The 16,328-nt window shown below is 51.0% G+C and overlaps 1 protein-coding gene across 1 annotated transcript; it reads right to left on the bottom strand.

The window, feature by feature from the left end:
* Positions 1 to 1,638: 1,638 nt before the first annotated feature.
* PTP4A3 (protein tyrosine phosphatase 4A3) lies at positions 1,639 to 12,782 on the bottom strand. The gene is made up of 5 exons (XM_083867138.1): positions 11,950 to 12,782; positions 10,591 to 10,683; positions 7,381 to 7,511; positions 6,970 to 7,044; positions 1,639 to 6,513 (listed from the first exon to the last, which is right to left on the bottom strand). Exons 1-5 carry the CDS (start codon positions 12,052 to 12,054, stop codon positions 6,396 to 6,398), a joined length of 522 nt encoding a protein of 173 aa, XP_083723264.1. The 5' UTR covers positions 12,055 to 12,782; the 3' UTR covers positions 1,639 to 6,395.
* Positions 12,783 to 16,328: the final 3,546 nt, after the last annotated feature.

The raw sequence follows: 16,328 nt of genomic DNA, 5'->3' as shown, positions 1-16,328 counted from the left end.
AGGCAGCCCTCAGAAAACATTTTTTAATCCTGTCTTATGAGGCTGGATGGACTGTGGCTGGTTCAGACTTTACTGAAGACCCTGCAGCCTTTGCCTCCTTGCTCTGTGGAGACCCGGCTTGCTGAGGTGGGTTGGGAGCACAGACAGGGAGGGAAAGCTGTGAGCCATGGGCCATCTCCCAAGGCTTTGGGATCTCCAGTATGGATGTGTCTGTGTGAGCTGGGAGTTCTGTGGTGGTGGAGCTCTGAAAGGAGTGTCCATGACAGTCTGAGATCAGTCCCTCCTGAATCTGTGGTGTCGTCCCTAGATCTGATGAGGAGTCAGGGATGAATCCAAGATGTGGATGTCCACCTTGAGGTGGGGGGAGGATCTCACAGATTTTTTTGTTGGCAGGACTGAATGCACTGCAACATGGGGCTGTGATGGGCTTTGCAGGTACCAACATCCTCTGCTGAGAATGGTTTAAGGCACTGTGGACCATAGGACTAGTTGGGGAGAGATCAGAGAATCATAGAATAGAATCACAGAATAGTTTGAGCTGGAAGGGATCTTACAGATCATCCAGTTCTGCCACCATGGGCAGGGACCTTCCACCAGACCACATTGCTCCAAACCCCATCCAACCCAGCCTTGAACACTTCCAGGGATGGGACATCCACAGCTTTTCTGGGCCAATCCCTGTGAATGGCCAAGTCTGCCTTTTCCAGAACCCCCCAATTTAATGAACTTTCGTAGTACTCCTCTTAGGGAGAGCAGGGACTTGTGCATGGAGTAGCAGCCTAACATGGAGAGTTGGGATCTGGCCTGCAGAGGGGTGCACATTTTTGGGTGACGGAGAGCAAGGAGGAATGCAGCAGGTAAGAGAGAGCATGTACAGGCAGGAGCGTGGGTGGGTGTTTCTCGAGCACACACGCCATGTTCAGCAGTCCCCCTGGCCCTCCTGCGTGAGAGGAGAGGCAGCAATTAGGCTGATTGAAGGCCCAGTTGCTTCTTGCACAAGAAGGAGGCAGTGCCCCTTGCAGCTGCGGTTCAAAGCCTGCAAGAGATAAGGATCTGCCGTGCTGAGCACTTGGGAAGTGCTGGGGGAATCCAAGGACAGCTCTGGCCACACCACTCTGCTTCACCTCTATCTTCTTCTAAGCTGGCATCTGGCTTAAAAGCCTTCCTGAGCATTTTGTGTCAGCTTTCCTTGCTTACCAGCCTGTTTGTGCAAGCTCCAACTCCTCAGCCTCCACGGAGACTCTGGTCTTTGCCTTCCTTGAGGAGCAGAGTTAAAAATCCAACTGATTTCATGAGCAGATCAGGTGGGGTATGTGTAGTGTCTCCTCGGGGTGTATTTTCAGGGTGCCCAGTCACGGTTAGGCCGTAGATATAAAATCATTGAATAGTTGGGGCTGGAAGGGGCCCTCAAAATCACAGAGTTCCAACTGCCCCACCATGGCCAGAGAAACCTTCCCCTAGAGCAGGCTGTCCCAAGCCCCATCAAAGCTGGCCTGGAACACTTCCAAGGATGAGGCAGCCACAGCTTCCTTGGGCAACCTGTGCTGGGGCCTCACCACCCTCACAAGGAAGAATTTTGTCTTTGTACCTAATCTAAACCTGCCCTCTGTCAGTTTGAAGCCATTCCCTGTTGTCCTGTCACTCCCAGCCCTCGCAAATTCTCTCTCCAGTTCTCTTGTAGCACTGGAAGGTGCTCTAAGGTCTTCCTGAAGCCCTCTCTTCTCCAGCTGGAACAAACTCCCCCATCCACTTCCACCCTTGGCCAGAGTTCAGCTCTGCCTTTGCCTCCCACATCCTGATAATTCCCATTAGCAGCACCAGGCACACAAGGATGTACAAAACAGTGAACGCTTTTTATTTCGCTGCTGGAGTGTAACCACTGTAATTTCATAAAACTCAAAAAAACAAACAAAAAAGTGATTACCAAAGGCATACATTTTTTTTTCCTTTTTACACAAGATGTTAAGAAAACAGACAAGTTTCTTTTTAAAAAGGTTATAAAGTGTCAAGATCCTATACCTCATCTGCATATTCAAAGTGATGCCATCTGATACAAAAAGCATTGGGTACAATAATTTAGCTATGGCTCAGACCAAAAAAAAAAAAAAAAAAAGAAAAATAAAACAAAAAATAAAAACAAAACAAAATCCAACAAAAAAAAAAGTCATCTGGGCTTAATCTACACACTACTATGGTCACCCAAGGGGTTAAAAAGGAAAATATGCAGTTCTTTGTTGCACAGAAAGGAACAGCAGGGAAGTGGAGAGTTCATTGGGAGATCATCATCTGAAGGGAAGCAGCGGAATGCCCCCTCCCCGGGAATGTCTGCAAGAGCCCGGCCCAGGACCCCACCTCTGTGCCAAGAAACCAGCCACATTTGTCTCCCACCAGACAGAATCCCATCCAAACCCACCTGCCAAGCTGCACCTACCCGGAGTGCTGGCAGCAAATGAGATACAAGACTTTGGAAACTGCATGGAAGTCACGAATCTCCCTGTGTGCTTTCCCACTGGGACTAATAAAAACCAAACAAACCCGATGAAAAAAATAAAAAAGGAAACGACTCGTTCTATTGTGGGTAGAGCCAGACTCTGCTTTCTCGGGAAATCTGTTCCTCATAAACCTCTGAAGCTCCCAGCCCAAGCACCACAGTGTCAGTCTTACTGCAAGATTCATAATATGAATTTACAAACGCCAAGCCTTTAAATGTGTGTCACCAGAACTTTCTTCAATGAAGAGCTGGACATTTGTGATGGCCACATTTCCTGCCTTCCCACCATCCCACCCCCTCCCTGTGCTCCATCTGACTGCAAAAGGAACAAGAGAAGGGATATTTGAGGGCATACGTGTGCCATGTGCTACTGGTGAGAGGACACAGCTACCAATTCCTGCTCTATTTTATTCCCTCACACAAGGCTCAGCCACGACTGACTCCTGGCTAAAGGCTACAGGCTCTTGGTTTGATGGTTGGGGCATCTTTGCTTTGCCATCTCTTTGGTCTCCAAAGTTCTTGCACCAATTTGGAGCCTTGTCCCTGCAAACTGGGGTGGCTTTCCATGGAGGGTGAGGGGGTGGACAGGGGTGAGAAATTATAAAACCCAGTTGGAGCCTTTGCTTCTGGAGAAAAGGGCAGGGCGAGGTGGCTGCTGTGTAGCCAAAGCCATGGGGGTGTCTGTTCCCTGTGACATCTTCCAGGACTCAATGCAAACAACCAGAGCAGTGACAGCATTGGCAAATACATCAGAGCTTTAAGGCCCTCCTTTCAGCACGTTGGCATTTGAGGTGAAATGAGGATTAGTGTACAAGTAGAGAAGCCAAGACCAGCCCAAACCATGAGCCCTTGGCTGCACAGGACTCACTCTGGTGTTGTCTTACTTAGCTTCAACCTTTCCTCTTGCCTGTCTCAAGACTTTCGAGCTCTTCTTTGAGATTTCTAACCCAAATCTCTCTTGGAAGACCCCTCAATTTCCCCAGCCTGTTGCTTCTGTAACCCTCTCTAGGCTGAAACATCAAGGAGCTGGTATCTCAGAGGAAGGAGCCCAAGTCCATATAAAAAAATTTCCTCAAATATTTGACAGTCCAATCTAGAAAAACTTTTGAATTCAGCCCTCCATGCAGAACAGCAGCTCCTGGGCTGCCAAGGTGTCTTTTCCATGGAAGCAGCATATTTTAGGGTTAAGGGGGAGATATCCATGGGAAAAAAAAAAAAAAAAAAAAAAAAAAAAAAAGGAAAAATATCTAGGACAATTAAATCAGCATGATTTGGTTGGTTTGTTTTGTTTTTTTGCAGTGACTCATAAACTGAGGATGATCAAGATGTCACTCTGCCAGCCAGATGCCCTCAGGATTTGGCTACATGGCGAGGTCAAGGACTGCTTTTATACCAGAAGCTCCCTAATTTTAAGGTGATTGGTTTGATGCTACATAAAGCAAAGCCTGTCCCCGTCATGTTCCCACCAAGCCAGCACCCTGGGCTGAGGCCTGAGTGAAGGCTTGCACAAGAGCGGCCAAAGGAGGCTGAATTCAAATTCCTCTGTCCTCAGCCTGACTCCAACTCAAAGGCATGGGGGCTGAATCCCAGGACCTCTTGCCCTGGGCAACGTTCCAGGTGATGCTGCCATGAGCATGGGTGAGGAAAACTCATCTTTGTCAGGACAGAAATGTCTCCAAGCCCATAAAGCAACAGTTCCCACAAGGAAGGGCATGGGATCAGGAAGCTTCCTGGCTAGCAGGGATTGGAGCTGTCAGCACCACAATGCCAAGCCACCTCCTATGTCGCTGGGGATGAAGCAGCACCTATTTTAGCAGCAGGAGGACAGACCCAAGCACGAAGGGACCCACCCAGCAGGGTGTTCTACTACAGGGTCAGGCCTTTTTATCAGCCCAAGCAATTCCCAATCAACACAGACCCTTTGACCAGTGCTGCCTTCTCCACGAGTCATGGGAATCAAGAGCCTGGGATAGAGCAGGAGACACTCAAGGTACTGAGGGCTGTCCCACAATGCTGGACAGGCCCAAGGTGTGTGGTATGACAACTCTAGGGCCACTTGTGGAGAGACTCCCACCTCACTCAGCACCACAGCTTATCCCAAAGGATGGCCTTCTCTGCGCTGCAGTGGGGTTGGCCCCCATCAGGATGGGTGAAGTGGTGCTGGAAACAGCTCCCAACACCTCTGCTGCCCACTTCTGTGGTGGTACAAAGCAGTCCCCAACCTTTTGCAGGTACTGAAGGTGTCTAACCAGCCTTCCTCACCACCTGTCCCAAGGGATGAACGCCCTGAAGAGAAGGTCTCTGAACATCTAGTTTGGAAGGCACACAAACCTTTGGAGAGACCCAACACAGGACACTGCGGGCATCTTAAGCTGGTCAGCCTAAAACCCCAAGAGGTGGATGATCAGCCCTCCTTGTCCCAACAACAGTGATCCTCTGCAGCTGAGGGGTGAGCAGCAGTGTCCCTAAGGACACCTGGAGCATCCCCTGGGCCACACAGATGTCCTGGTGATAGTGGATGGCAGCCAGCTGTGACACAGAGGTGGGGATCAGTCTGGGGGATCATGGGTCACCTCCCGGGCTCTACTGGGCAGTGATGGAAAAAAAGAAAGGCCTGAGGATGTTCGGAAGACAAACAGGGTATTTTTTAAAGTTTTTTCTTTCCTTTAATTAGCAAATTTCTTTTTATCCTCATTAAAAGAAAAAGAACACCCCCACACCCCCTACGTGGCCCACTGCTCCAGCTGCTGCAAGCAGAAAGTTGAGAGATGTTTAATGTCCCAGCTCAGGGCCAGCTCTGAGCCCAGCCCACCTGGGTGTGTGCCAGGGCTGCCAGGTGCCTCGGTGCAGATATGGAAAAGGCAGGAGCAAAATTAGGTGACGTGCTCTTGCCAGGAACACCCAAAATCCCCTAGGAAAGCTGCAGCCCAGCCCCTCGGCCAGCAAATGCAGTCAGTGGTGGTGGAGGACACGAATGTGCCTTGAGAGGAACATTGTGTCCCCAGGGCACTGCAGCCAGAACTGGGGTTTGTGCCACTGCTCAGGGATGGGGACACGACAGCAGAGAGCTCACCACCCTGGGCACTGAATTTGGAAGCTATAAGCAGGAGCACCCCACACTTTGGGGGACCCAGTGCTGATCCAGTATCCCAGCAAAGCTGAGTACCTCAAAGCCCTGCTGTGGTCCCCGAGGCTCCTAGTGGCTCTGCCTTCACTGGAGCAAGTCCCCAGCGAGCTCTATCTGCAGCATCCCGGCTGGCACTGAGGCAACAGGGAGGTGGTGACATGACAGAGGGGCCAAGAGAAAGGGAATGGTACTGGGGGTCTTAGCTCAGCCCTTCCCCCGGCCACAAGGGTCACTGAGCTAAGAGCCCCTGTCACCTCTCCCGGCTACCACCACCTTCCCCTCTGAGGCCACTGTGCCATCCCCACCTTCATCCCTGCTGCTGCAGCCCTTATTTATGGAGAAGAGGTGGGGAAAGGCTTTTCTGGGGGGTGCTCTGGCACATCTGCACCCCATCCCTTCTCAGCTGGCACAGCCCTGCCTGCATCACCCCAAACCAAGCACCCTTTGCCCACCCCTCTCAGTGCAACGGGAGGGGAAAGCGGGGAGGAGGATGGTGATGAAGAACAGTCACACAAGCTCATTGCCTGCTAACACCAAGAGTCAAAGGACAGTGCTGTCTTCCCTCCTCGGGGCTACAGCTGGAGACAGCAGCCTTTTTTGGGGATCCAGCAAGACGAGTGTGCTGTGAGTGCTGGAACACGCTGGAGATGCTCCATGTCCCCAGCCCAGCCCTGGCAGAGCGTGGGGAGTGCAGGGCTGGGCAAGGAGGTGAGGGGGTGGGATGTGTGCGAGTGCCCGGGGGTCTGTGCATGGATTTTGGCAAAGAGGTCATTGAGGTTACATGATGCAGCATTTGTTCTTGTGGTTATGAGGGTCCTTAAATCGGAGTCTCTGCTTTGGTCGGTATTTTTCCAAGTATGTCAGCTGCTTGCTGTTGATGGCTCCTCTGCGCTTCCTGTGGGGACAGAGAAGTGCCAGAACAGTCAGAGGTGTGGCACGAGATCCCCCCCACCCCAAATCACCCCTGCCGGGGTACTGAGCCCCCCAGCCTGGAGCAGGAAGGGATTTCAGAGGCTGAAGCCATGTGCACCCTCCAGGGATGGAGACAGGCACTGACCCCAGGAGCTTTCCTCTCTCATTCACCCTTTGAGTCCCAGCACATGGAGAGCTGGGGAGGAAACTTGTGGGGCAGAGGTGGGGTGACTGCCAAAAGCCCCTCAGGGATGCTGCTGCCCCAGCCTCCTGCAAAGGCACAGGATGCTCCATGCCAATGCCTTGTTTTCCCACTCCCAAAGGAGAGAAAAGCAACCCTAGTGTCACCAAAAAAAAACAAACCCTGGGACATGCCAGATCTCTCCATTCCCTCAAAGAGGGACTTTCTGCCCCAACACCACAACACTGCTCCACTTACTGTCGGATGAACTGGATGGCATCTTCATACTTCATCCCACTCTCGATCAAGGCCAGTGCGACAAGGACAGGAGCACTGAAACACAAAAGCAGTGGCTGTCACTCCCCAGTCACACAGCCCAGAGGCTGATATCCATCATTTAAAGTTCAAGGAGAAGGTCAGGTAGCAGATCCTCCCCATCAACTGATCTATTCCCACTAAGGCTTCACAAAACTCCGCTCAAAGAGGAACTGGGAAAAGGAAGGAGGAGCACTGGCATGGTTGTCCCTCTCCTGCCTTTGTGGGGAGGTGGCAGCTGGGACAAAACCCTGCTCAAAGTGGGGCTGGGGAAGGGAAGGAAGAGAGCTGACATAGTTTTTCCTCTCCTATATCCATGAGGAGTGGCAGCTGGAGTGCTGGGCCAGGACTCACCGCCCCAGGCCGGCCACGCAGTGCACGGCCACACAGCAACCGGGGTCCTCGCAGAACTTGGTCTTCAACAAGTTGAGCCAATCTTCCACAATCTTGCTGGGAGGAGGTGCTCCATCATCAAATGGCCAATCCTGCAAGGTTGGGAAGAGAGAAACACTGTCAAGTCTCTGGGGAAAATCTCTCAGAGGTTGTTTTTTATTCAGGGTGATGGTGTGTGGGGTGTCAGCCACAGTGATGTAAAGAAGTGCCACAGCTGGGCTCACAGCATAGCTCTGTGGGGATATAGGTGGTTTTGTGGCATCATCTGGCATACAGAAATTCCCTGGCTACTAATTCCAGTGCGTGGGAGCACATTGTAGGGGATTTGAGCAAAGGTGGCTTGAAGATAGTTGAAATCTCAGAACTTGATGTGGTGCTGAAATTCAGCTTCCTGCAACACATGGAGGGGAAGACCAAAAGAATGGTTTGGGGACCCACTAACAAAGCCCTAGAGAGAGAGAGTCAAAGGGAGGGAGATCACTCCAAATGGGGCCATTTAAATACCATCCTTCAGGAAAGGTTATTAAGAGACAAAGAAAAAAAAAATCCCATCTTCTTCTGAGCTTCATCAACTCCTTCAGTTGCAGGGGTTCAAAACTGGAGCATGGTGAGGAAGTTTGTCAAATGGGTTCTGCACTTGACACCCTCAGCTCTGGGCTCAATTAAGAGGGGTAAGTGTCCCAAAATGGGGATTTTTTTTCCCAAAACAGATTTGTCAGGATGAGCATGACCACTGGCTATGGAGCACTGGAAGAGAGAGACAGGAAGGGCAGCATCACTTGGAGAGGATGTGGCCTGGTGAGCCCTGAAGGGTGGGGGGCACCGGGCCCTAATCCTAGATTTTGAGGAGTGAGTCACTAAGCTGCTGTGCTGGAGTCATCCTTGATGTGAGATGGCAAAATAAGCTGCTTCCTTTCAGTGTTTGAACAGGTGGTGTGATTTCTGTTGGGATTTGATAGCCAAGGACCACGCTGGACTATTTGTACTGCTTGAGCCAGCCCTCCTGGCCAGCCTGTGCCTGTCCTGCAAGGCCATCTCCTCCTGCCAGGCCATGTCCTCCCTGTAGCCAAGAGGGCAGGCCAGGGGCTCACACCAGGAATGACAAACCACACCACAGAATCATCTTGTGGTAGAATGACTTGGGATGGCTGGACCTTCAAACATCACCTAGTCCAACCCTCTGCCACAGCAGGGGCACCTTCCACTAATCCCAGGTTGCTCCAATCTGGCCATGAACACTTCCAGAGATGGGGCAGCCACAGCTTCTCTGGGCATCCTGTGCCAGCATCTCACCACTCTCATGATAAAAACCTTCTTCCTTATGCCTCATCTAAATCTGCCCTCTGTCAGTTTAAAGACATTCCTTCTTGTTCTATCCCTACATGCCTGTGTAAATAGTCCAGCTCTCCTGCAGCCCCTTTAGCGACTGGAGAGGACTTTAAGGTCTCCCCAGAGCCTTTTATTCTCCATATACAGACCTATGTATGGTCTATATATAGAAGCATGGCATTGTTTAGGTTGGAAAAGCTCTCTAAGATCATCAGGTCCAACTGTTAACCCAGCACTGCCGAGGCCACCACTAAACCATGTCTCCAAGTGCCACAGGTACAGCTATTTTAAACCCCTCCAGGGATGGTGACTCCACTACTTCCCTGGGCAGGCTGTTTCAGTGCTTGACAACCCCTTTAGTGAGTCAATTTTTCCTAATATCCAACCTAAATCTCCCCTGGAGCAACTGGAGGTTAAGCCCTCTAGCCTTATCACTTGTTATCTGTGAGAAGAGACCAAACCCTACCTGGCTACAAACCTCCTTTCAGTTATAGAGAGAATAACATCTTCCCTAAGCCTCCTTTTCTCCATGCTGAACACCCTCAGCTGCTCCTCATCAGACTTGTGCACCAAGATATGTTTATATGTCAAATACATATATCAGGATACAGATAAAAAATATACCAAACTGAGTATACCAAATGAGAATATATACCATGATATATATATATCTCAAAAATATAGAGAGATTTGATATAATTATAGGGATATTTCTGTATCTGCAGAGATAAATCTATCTATAGAAAACCAGGTTATAGATATCTCTTCATTTACCCTATATAGTTTCTATATGGTTATAGAAACTATTTAGTTTCTATACAGTGTCTTATATAGTTTCTCTAACTCTCTATATAAAACATATCCTAGATATGTATCTCTCCACATAAGAGAGAGATAAGAGATGTAAAGAGGTATGTATATCCTAGATATAGAAACTCAGACTGGAGGCTCCAGTTAGAAACGGGGTAAAATGCGGAATTTGGTGTGTAAGTGAGCAGATATGATCTCCAACATATGGATTCTATATACATAGGATACAATGATCTTTCCAAGATACATCCTGTAGAGACACAGATTGCATCTATATCTAGAGACATCTGCATCTGGAGGATCTGTATCTAGAGAGCCATGGGATTATCCACCTATATCCCTGAGGATCTAAGATAGAGCCTCCTCTCTCTCTAGGATATACATTACACAGACAGAGCTAGATAAAGAGGTCCTACACAGAGAGGACCACCCCAGAAGACGCAAGGCACTTCCAAACCCTTCCCTAAATAATGAGGAGAGCCTCATTCCCCAGCTGGAGCTGAACTCCCTGGCAGGGCTATCATGCCTGACATCATCTCCAATTACTTTTCAGCCAAGATACAGCCCAGGCAGCTGCCTGCTCTGCCTTTCCCAGCTTGCTGCCTGCTCCCTTTCATCCCCCCCAAGCTGCACCAGCCGGCTGCTGGAAGAGCACAAAACCCTCACACCTCCCCCCAGGATAAGATAACACCGGGAGTAATGGGAACCACGCGCATCTTCCACGTGGGATCAGGTGATCTCTCATCCCTGGATGTTTCAGAGCCTGAGCAACAGGCAGGGAAGGCAGCTGCCGACTCAGCCGGGTGAGTCACAGTTTCGGCTGCGTGGGCAGCACTTCTCTTTTTAAAGCACTAGCCTCAGCTCAGCTTAGCTCAGCTCAGCTCAGCTCAGCTCAGCTGGGCTTCCAACCCTGCTCCTGCCTCAGTGTGATGCTGAGTTGGGCTATCAGGGTGTTTAACAGCCCCAAGGGGTGAGATGTTTAAGGGTGGTGTTGGGGCAGCCCCCCCGGTGCCCATCCTGCTGCCCACCTACCATGACAGTGATGCCGTCCTTCTCTAGGGGGGTCTTGTCATAGGTCACTTCACATACTCGCACCACCGTGGTGGCACCATATTTCTTCAGGTCCTGGGGAGGGAAGGAGAAGGAGGGGTCTGAACAGATCCTGCCAGATGCACCCCAGTTAACCCCAACACATCCGAGCCCTGCTATGACCATGTGGAGCAGTATGGACCCTAAAACAGTGCTGTGCCCCTTCTCTGAACCCTTGACCTGTGGTCCATCCAGCCTGGCAGGCAGAAAGAAACATGAAATCCCAGGACACCAAAGCCACGTGGCCTTGTAGGATTTTTAACCAGCATCTTCATGACTCCTCAGAGTCACGAGTACCAATGGGACCATTTATTTTTAAGCCTTGAAAGCCACATCAGCAGGCATTTTACACCTCAGGCAAAGAAACATCCCTGACATGGGTGCAAGTCCTCTGTGGGAGAAATTATTTGTGCCTGGTGAGGTCACACTCCTGATGCAGAAATGTATGGAAGCAGCTGGGGGGGGAGTCATAGCATGCCCCACCAGCTGAGCTCAGTATCTCACAGATGGCTCAGGGGCTCCTTCTCCACCTCGCTGCCGTATCCCATCATCACTCCAACAGGCTGCAGGCTCAGGCGTGGGATTTGGGATGGTTCCAGCATGGCTCGCTGCCCGGCGAGAGGATTGCCCCCGGACTGTGTGCCCGGTGTGCCGGCTCGCCAGGCACCATGAGATCATCCCTGCCAATGATCCACCTCCTTTGTTCCCCATGTGCGTTCACCAGACCGTGGTGAGCCTCACAGCCTCAGCAGCCCGGCCAAAAGTCTGAGAGATTGGAGGAATGGGGAATTTTTCTCCCTTCCCATTGGTGTGGTCCCCGTTTCCTTGTGTGCAGCGTGCTGACTATGGGGTAGCTGTCCCCAAATCACAGACACCTTCCTCAGCACTCACAGAGCTGCTAGCTCTTCAACACCAGGCTCTCCAGCACTACCCAACAGGCTCTGGGTATTGGAAATATGCTGGGATATTTGGGATGAAAAGCCATTATTGAGGTGATGGGAGGAACAGGGCAGGTTGTGTGCATTGCTCCAAAACGCTGTGACATGACGTGCTAGGTGATCTGGCAGGGGATGCAACGGGAATGGGGAAACTGCTCCATCTCTACTGTGCCCAAACATCACGCCTGGGGTCTTGAAAAACATCCCATCCTAAAAAGCTGTCAATGATTGGACTCACTGCCCTAGGATGCCACCAGAGGCTGTGGTACCAGAGAGGATGTGCTGCCCTCTCATAGACATCAGCTTTTAGCCCCAAAAAGTACAACTGGACCCTGGTCCCCACCTTCCAGTCTCCCCTCCTTACCTCTAAGAAGGTGTTGAGCGTGGCATTGGTGGGGTTGTGGGTGATGAGGAACCTCATGTTTTTGTAGCAGACCTCCACGGGCGCAGGGCGGTTCATCCGGGCCATGGTGGGGACAGTGGGAAGGTGAGGTGGTGCTGACAGTGGCAGGGGAAAAGCCCCAAGAAAAGTGTGGTGTGGAGGGGCAAAAAACAAAAAAAACCCAAACCCCAAGAACCCCTCTGCGCTTCAAAAATAAAAATAAAAAAAGGATCAAGAACTCAATATACAGACGTTGTGCAAATAATCCCAACTCCTGGGAGCGCGCCGGCTTCCTTGACACACCACAAGCCCCCCGGGGGGAAAAAAAAAAGCCAGATGGCGGGGGGGGAGAAAAAAAAATAATATTAACGATAATAATAATAATAATAATTAAAAAAACCAAATCCCTTTGCTGTAGTGTTGGCGTCCTCTGCGTGTGTGTGACGACAGTGAGCGGCTGCTGCCTCTGATGCCTGCTGCACGCTCCCGGGCGCTCTAGAAAGGCCTCTGCATATGGGGGGTGGTGGTGGCGGGAGGGTGGCCCCCGTCACGTTACCCCATCGGGGTATGTAGAGTACTTGGGGGCGGCACAGGGGGCCGGGAGCCTACGGGGCGGCGTCGGCGGCGTCCGGCAGCGGTGCCTCACTGGGGCGATCCATGCACGGGAGCCTTGAATGGTTGACTCGGAGGGTCGGGGTGCTGGGCGAGACGAGGAGAGGCGGCTGGGAGCTGCTTCACAGGGCGGGCTGCCGGGGGCTGCGGGGCTCACAGCTGCTCCTCAGCACCTCCATAAATCCCAGCAGAGAGCGAGGCTGCGGGGGAGAGAAAGGGAAATGCGGTGGTGAGTGTCCTCCTTCCCAACGAAACCCCTGCCTGGTGTGGGTGCCCGCTGAAGACACCATCACTTTCTGCATCCCCTACGAGCATACCTGACCATCCTCATCTTCACAGGAGACCATGGATTAGAAAGCAAGGTGGTATTTAAAGCTAAAGCTGAAATATCATCTGGAGAGCTGAAATGGCACTGTAAAGCCAGAGGGGGTAACTCAAATTTCACCTGCAGAACAGAAAAGCACATGGAAGGGAAGGCCTTGCTCCCATATGCTACCCAAAAGCTGCACCTGCTGGTGCTGAAGCACCTAATCCACGCCAGCTGACCCCCCAACACCCACCCAGACCCCCCAGACCTCACCTTTGTGTCCCCAAAAAGCACGGTGAGTATCTCCGCCCCAAATGCGCGCTGCGGTCAAAACCAGCTGCCGCTGCCGCTAATCGGCCACATGCTCCTGGCACTGGGCTCATGTCTACCAAATGCACCTCTAATGCTCTTAGGAGAATTAAGCCGCCTGCAAATGAGCTATCTTGAGGAGGGGGACGAGGAGGGGGTTGTGTGTGTGTGGTTTTGCCAGGGTTAGTGACGGATGTGTCTCCCTGCCTGCTCATCCACATTCCCACACCGCCGGCACATCACTCCCAGTAACAGAGCCTGGCCCCCCAACCCGCAGAACCTTTGCTTTCAAATGGCAGTGAGAAGAATTAAAAAAAGGAATCAATCCCCATTGTGGAAATACCCAAATCCATGAGATGATGTGCCCAGTGGGGAGGCAAAGCCTCTGCCAGCCCCACAGAGCTGAAGGAAACCCAGCTGGAGCCTCCCCAGGTTGTTCCCTACTGGACTCTTGTTTTGAAGCTGGTCCTTTCCCCAGGTCAGTGGCTGCTTAGTGCCGTGTGGCCAGAGCCTCAAAATAGACCATAAGCACATAAGTAACCCGAGCCAGGCCAGCAGGCACCTCCTTGCCTCTCATCACAGCAGCCAGAAACTTTCCCCTCTGGATTGTTTCACCCTTATGCAATGAGACAAGGTGGGAGGAGGGAGATGAGCTGAGCCCTGACCAGCTCATCACAGCACCTGGGTTCTTCCAGGCCTGAGCATCGTTTACAACGTTTAACAACTCCTCCAGTGGTACCCAGGAACGAAAAAGCTAAATAGCAACAGGAAAAAAGCCAAGTGAGGTGCCAGGGGAAGCAGAGCTTGCCCAGTTTGGCTGCTAAAATCATGGACTCTTCCCAACACTTATGTCCCATCACACCTGACTAATTTTTTTTTTTTCCCATAAAAAAGGGGATAAATGCTATCCCAGAGCCCTGCAAGTATGTTCTGCAAAGTTCAAATCCTGCCTGGGCTGCAGGGGATGAGTGGGACATTTGGGGGGAAGACTTCCCAGATCCCAATGAGAAATCAGATTTTAGCAGCTGATGCAGGCTGAGAGCTTGGCTGAGGCACTGGAGTGAGGTGGGAGCTGCCTCCCTGCAGCATTTTAGGTCTGATTTAGAGCAGCTCAGCCCACAGATGATGCTGAAGCCCCAGGGTAGCTGAACCTCCCCACTTGGACCACAGCAGCTGGAATTTTTGCTCAAAGCCTGCAATGATGCTGCAAGATGGGCTGGGAAACCCACTCTCCCCAGTGTTCACCAGGCTTCTTCAGTGATGATCTCATTCATCACTTTGTTTGTGGGGTCTGCGTCTCCCCAAGACGATCTCACCAAGGCTGCATAAGAACCAGTTCAGTATTTCTGGAGGGTAATTTTGGGCTGGTTTTGGCTGTGTGGCTCCTACATGTCCAGTTGCCAATCTGCCGGCCAGCACAACCACAAAAAGGGCCAGCACCCAGTGAGTGAACATTTCCCAAGGGGACTGCCAGCTGGCAATCCCCTCAGCAAGGTTCATCTTTTTCATTTTAAGGAAAAGAGAGCATAAAATCCTACAAAGGGATAGCAAGTGGGAGAGATGGGCAACCACAGTTGCCTGCTCAGAGAAGAGCTGATGCAAAGCAGGAATTGCCCCAAACCATCATCTTGAAAGCTCAATTTCTCTGAAACAAAGAACTTGAGGATGTTTTGCTTTTACTTTTCATGCCTTTGCTCTTCAGGCTTCCAGTGTGTTTAATGCCATCTGTCCTAATGATTTGATCTGATCCCGATGATCAATCTGATTTGACTCACCAGCACCAGAAGTGTACAAGGGAAATAATCAAAAAACAACTTCTCTCCCTCCAAACAACCTCACACCTCATTTTAACCGGCTGCCAGGGACACGAATATGAACTGTGCCCATGTTTACCCATGTCCTGGATTAAATCCCACCCGTTGAGCAACCTCGTGGGACTGGGAGCTGCTGCCAGCACCGATGCCTGCGCTGCCCCCGTCATCATCCGAGTTCATGCTTCATCGGTGCTCCGCATCCTGGACGGTTTTTTATTGGCTTGGGTGTGCTCACTGCCAGTAATGGAGGCTCAGTGGGAACCGCCTCCCTATAAGAACAGCAAGTGCTCCTTTCCCACAAAGTCTCCTCTCCAGTGGAAGCGTTTCAAGTATTTTGGCAATCGCACGTCCCAGCAATTCAGCCCCGAAGCCAATAAATCCCTAATGGATATTCAATCACAAATCATCCCCGGCGTTTCAGGCTGCGATGCTGATCTCCATATTAAGCGTGGCAGAACAATGTGGAAAAGGGAATTTCAGCTAATATAAATAACCTGCCAAGTGGAATATAAATCCTTCTGATTTGAGCGCTCCGGCGGATCTAGAGGAAGCACGGGAGGACACAGTGAACAAGCCTTGGATGGGGATGCTCAGCAATGCAGTGCTGGCCTGCCAGGCCCAAACTCATCTTGGGGAAGCCCAATGAAAGGAGATTTAGCCAGGTCGGTCTCTTCTTCCATGTAACAAAGATGAAACAGCCTTATCAGGAGAGGTTTAGATTGGGTATAAGGAAAAATTTCTTCACTAAAAGGGTGCTCAGACACTGGAGCAGTCTGCTCAGGGAAAAGGTAGACTTCAAGTGGGAGTGTTCAAAACAGGCATGGATGTGGCACATGGTTTAGTGGTGTACCTGGCAGTGCTAGGATAACAGCTGATCTCAGAGGTCTTTTCCTACTTTAATGATTCTATGATTTTCTTTTCACCATGACTGTGGAAATTTCTGCTTCTTACACAAGAATTTTGCAGCCAAAACCAATTGAAGATCCAGCATGAACATGCACCAGGTGTGACAAGAGAGCAGTGAAGGATGCTGCTCTGGGGGATGGGGACCACTGAGCCATCATCTTGTCTTACACCCCCAAAGCTTGGGAGGATGACAGGGCTTTCCGAAATATTCCCTTGCAGTGTGGCAAGACCATTACAAGTGTCTTGGCCTCATCCCAGATATCCAGGGAGACTGAGCCTGCAACAGAGGGATGAGACTGATCTTCCTCACGGCAACTCGATGGAAAATAGAGGTCAGATCTTTTTCACCCAGTGAATGGAGCGGCCTGACCCAACGGCTGTGCTGCTGGTACCCAGCTAGCGGGACACAGATG

This window comes from Zosterops lateralis (genome assembly GCF_965231275.1).
Source record: "Zosterops lateralis genome assembly, chromosome: 1".
NCBI lineage: Eukaryota > Metazoa > Chordata > Aves > Passeriformes > Zosteropidae > Zosterops > Zosterops lateralis.
Note: the sequence above shows the minus strand (reverse complement) of the source record. Positions and strands in the feature narration are given on the sequence as shown.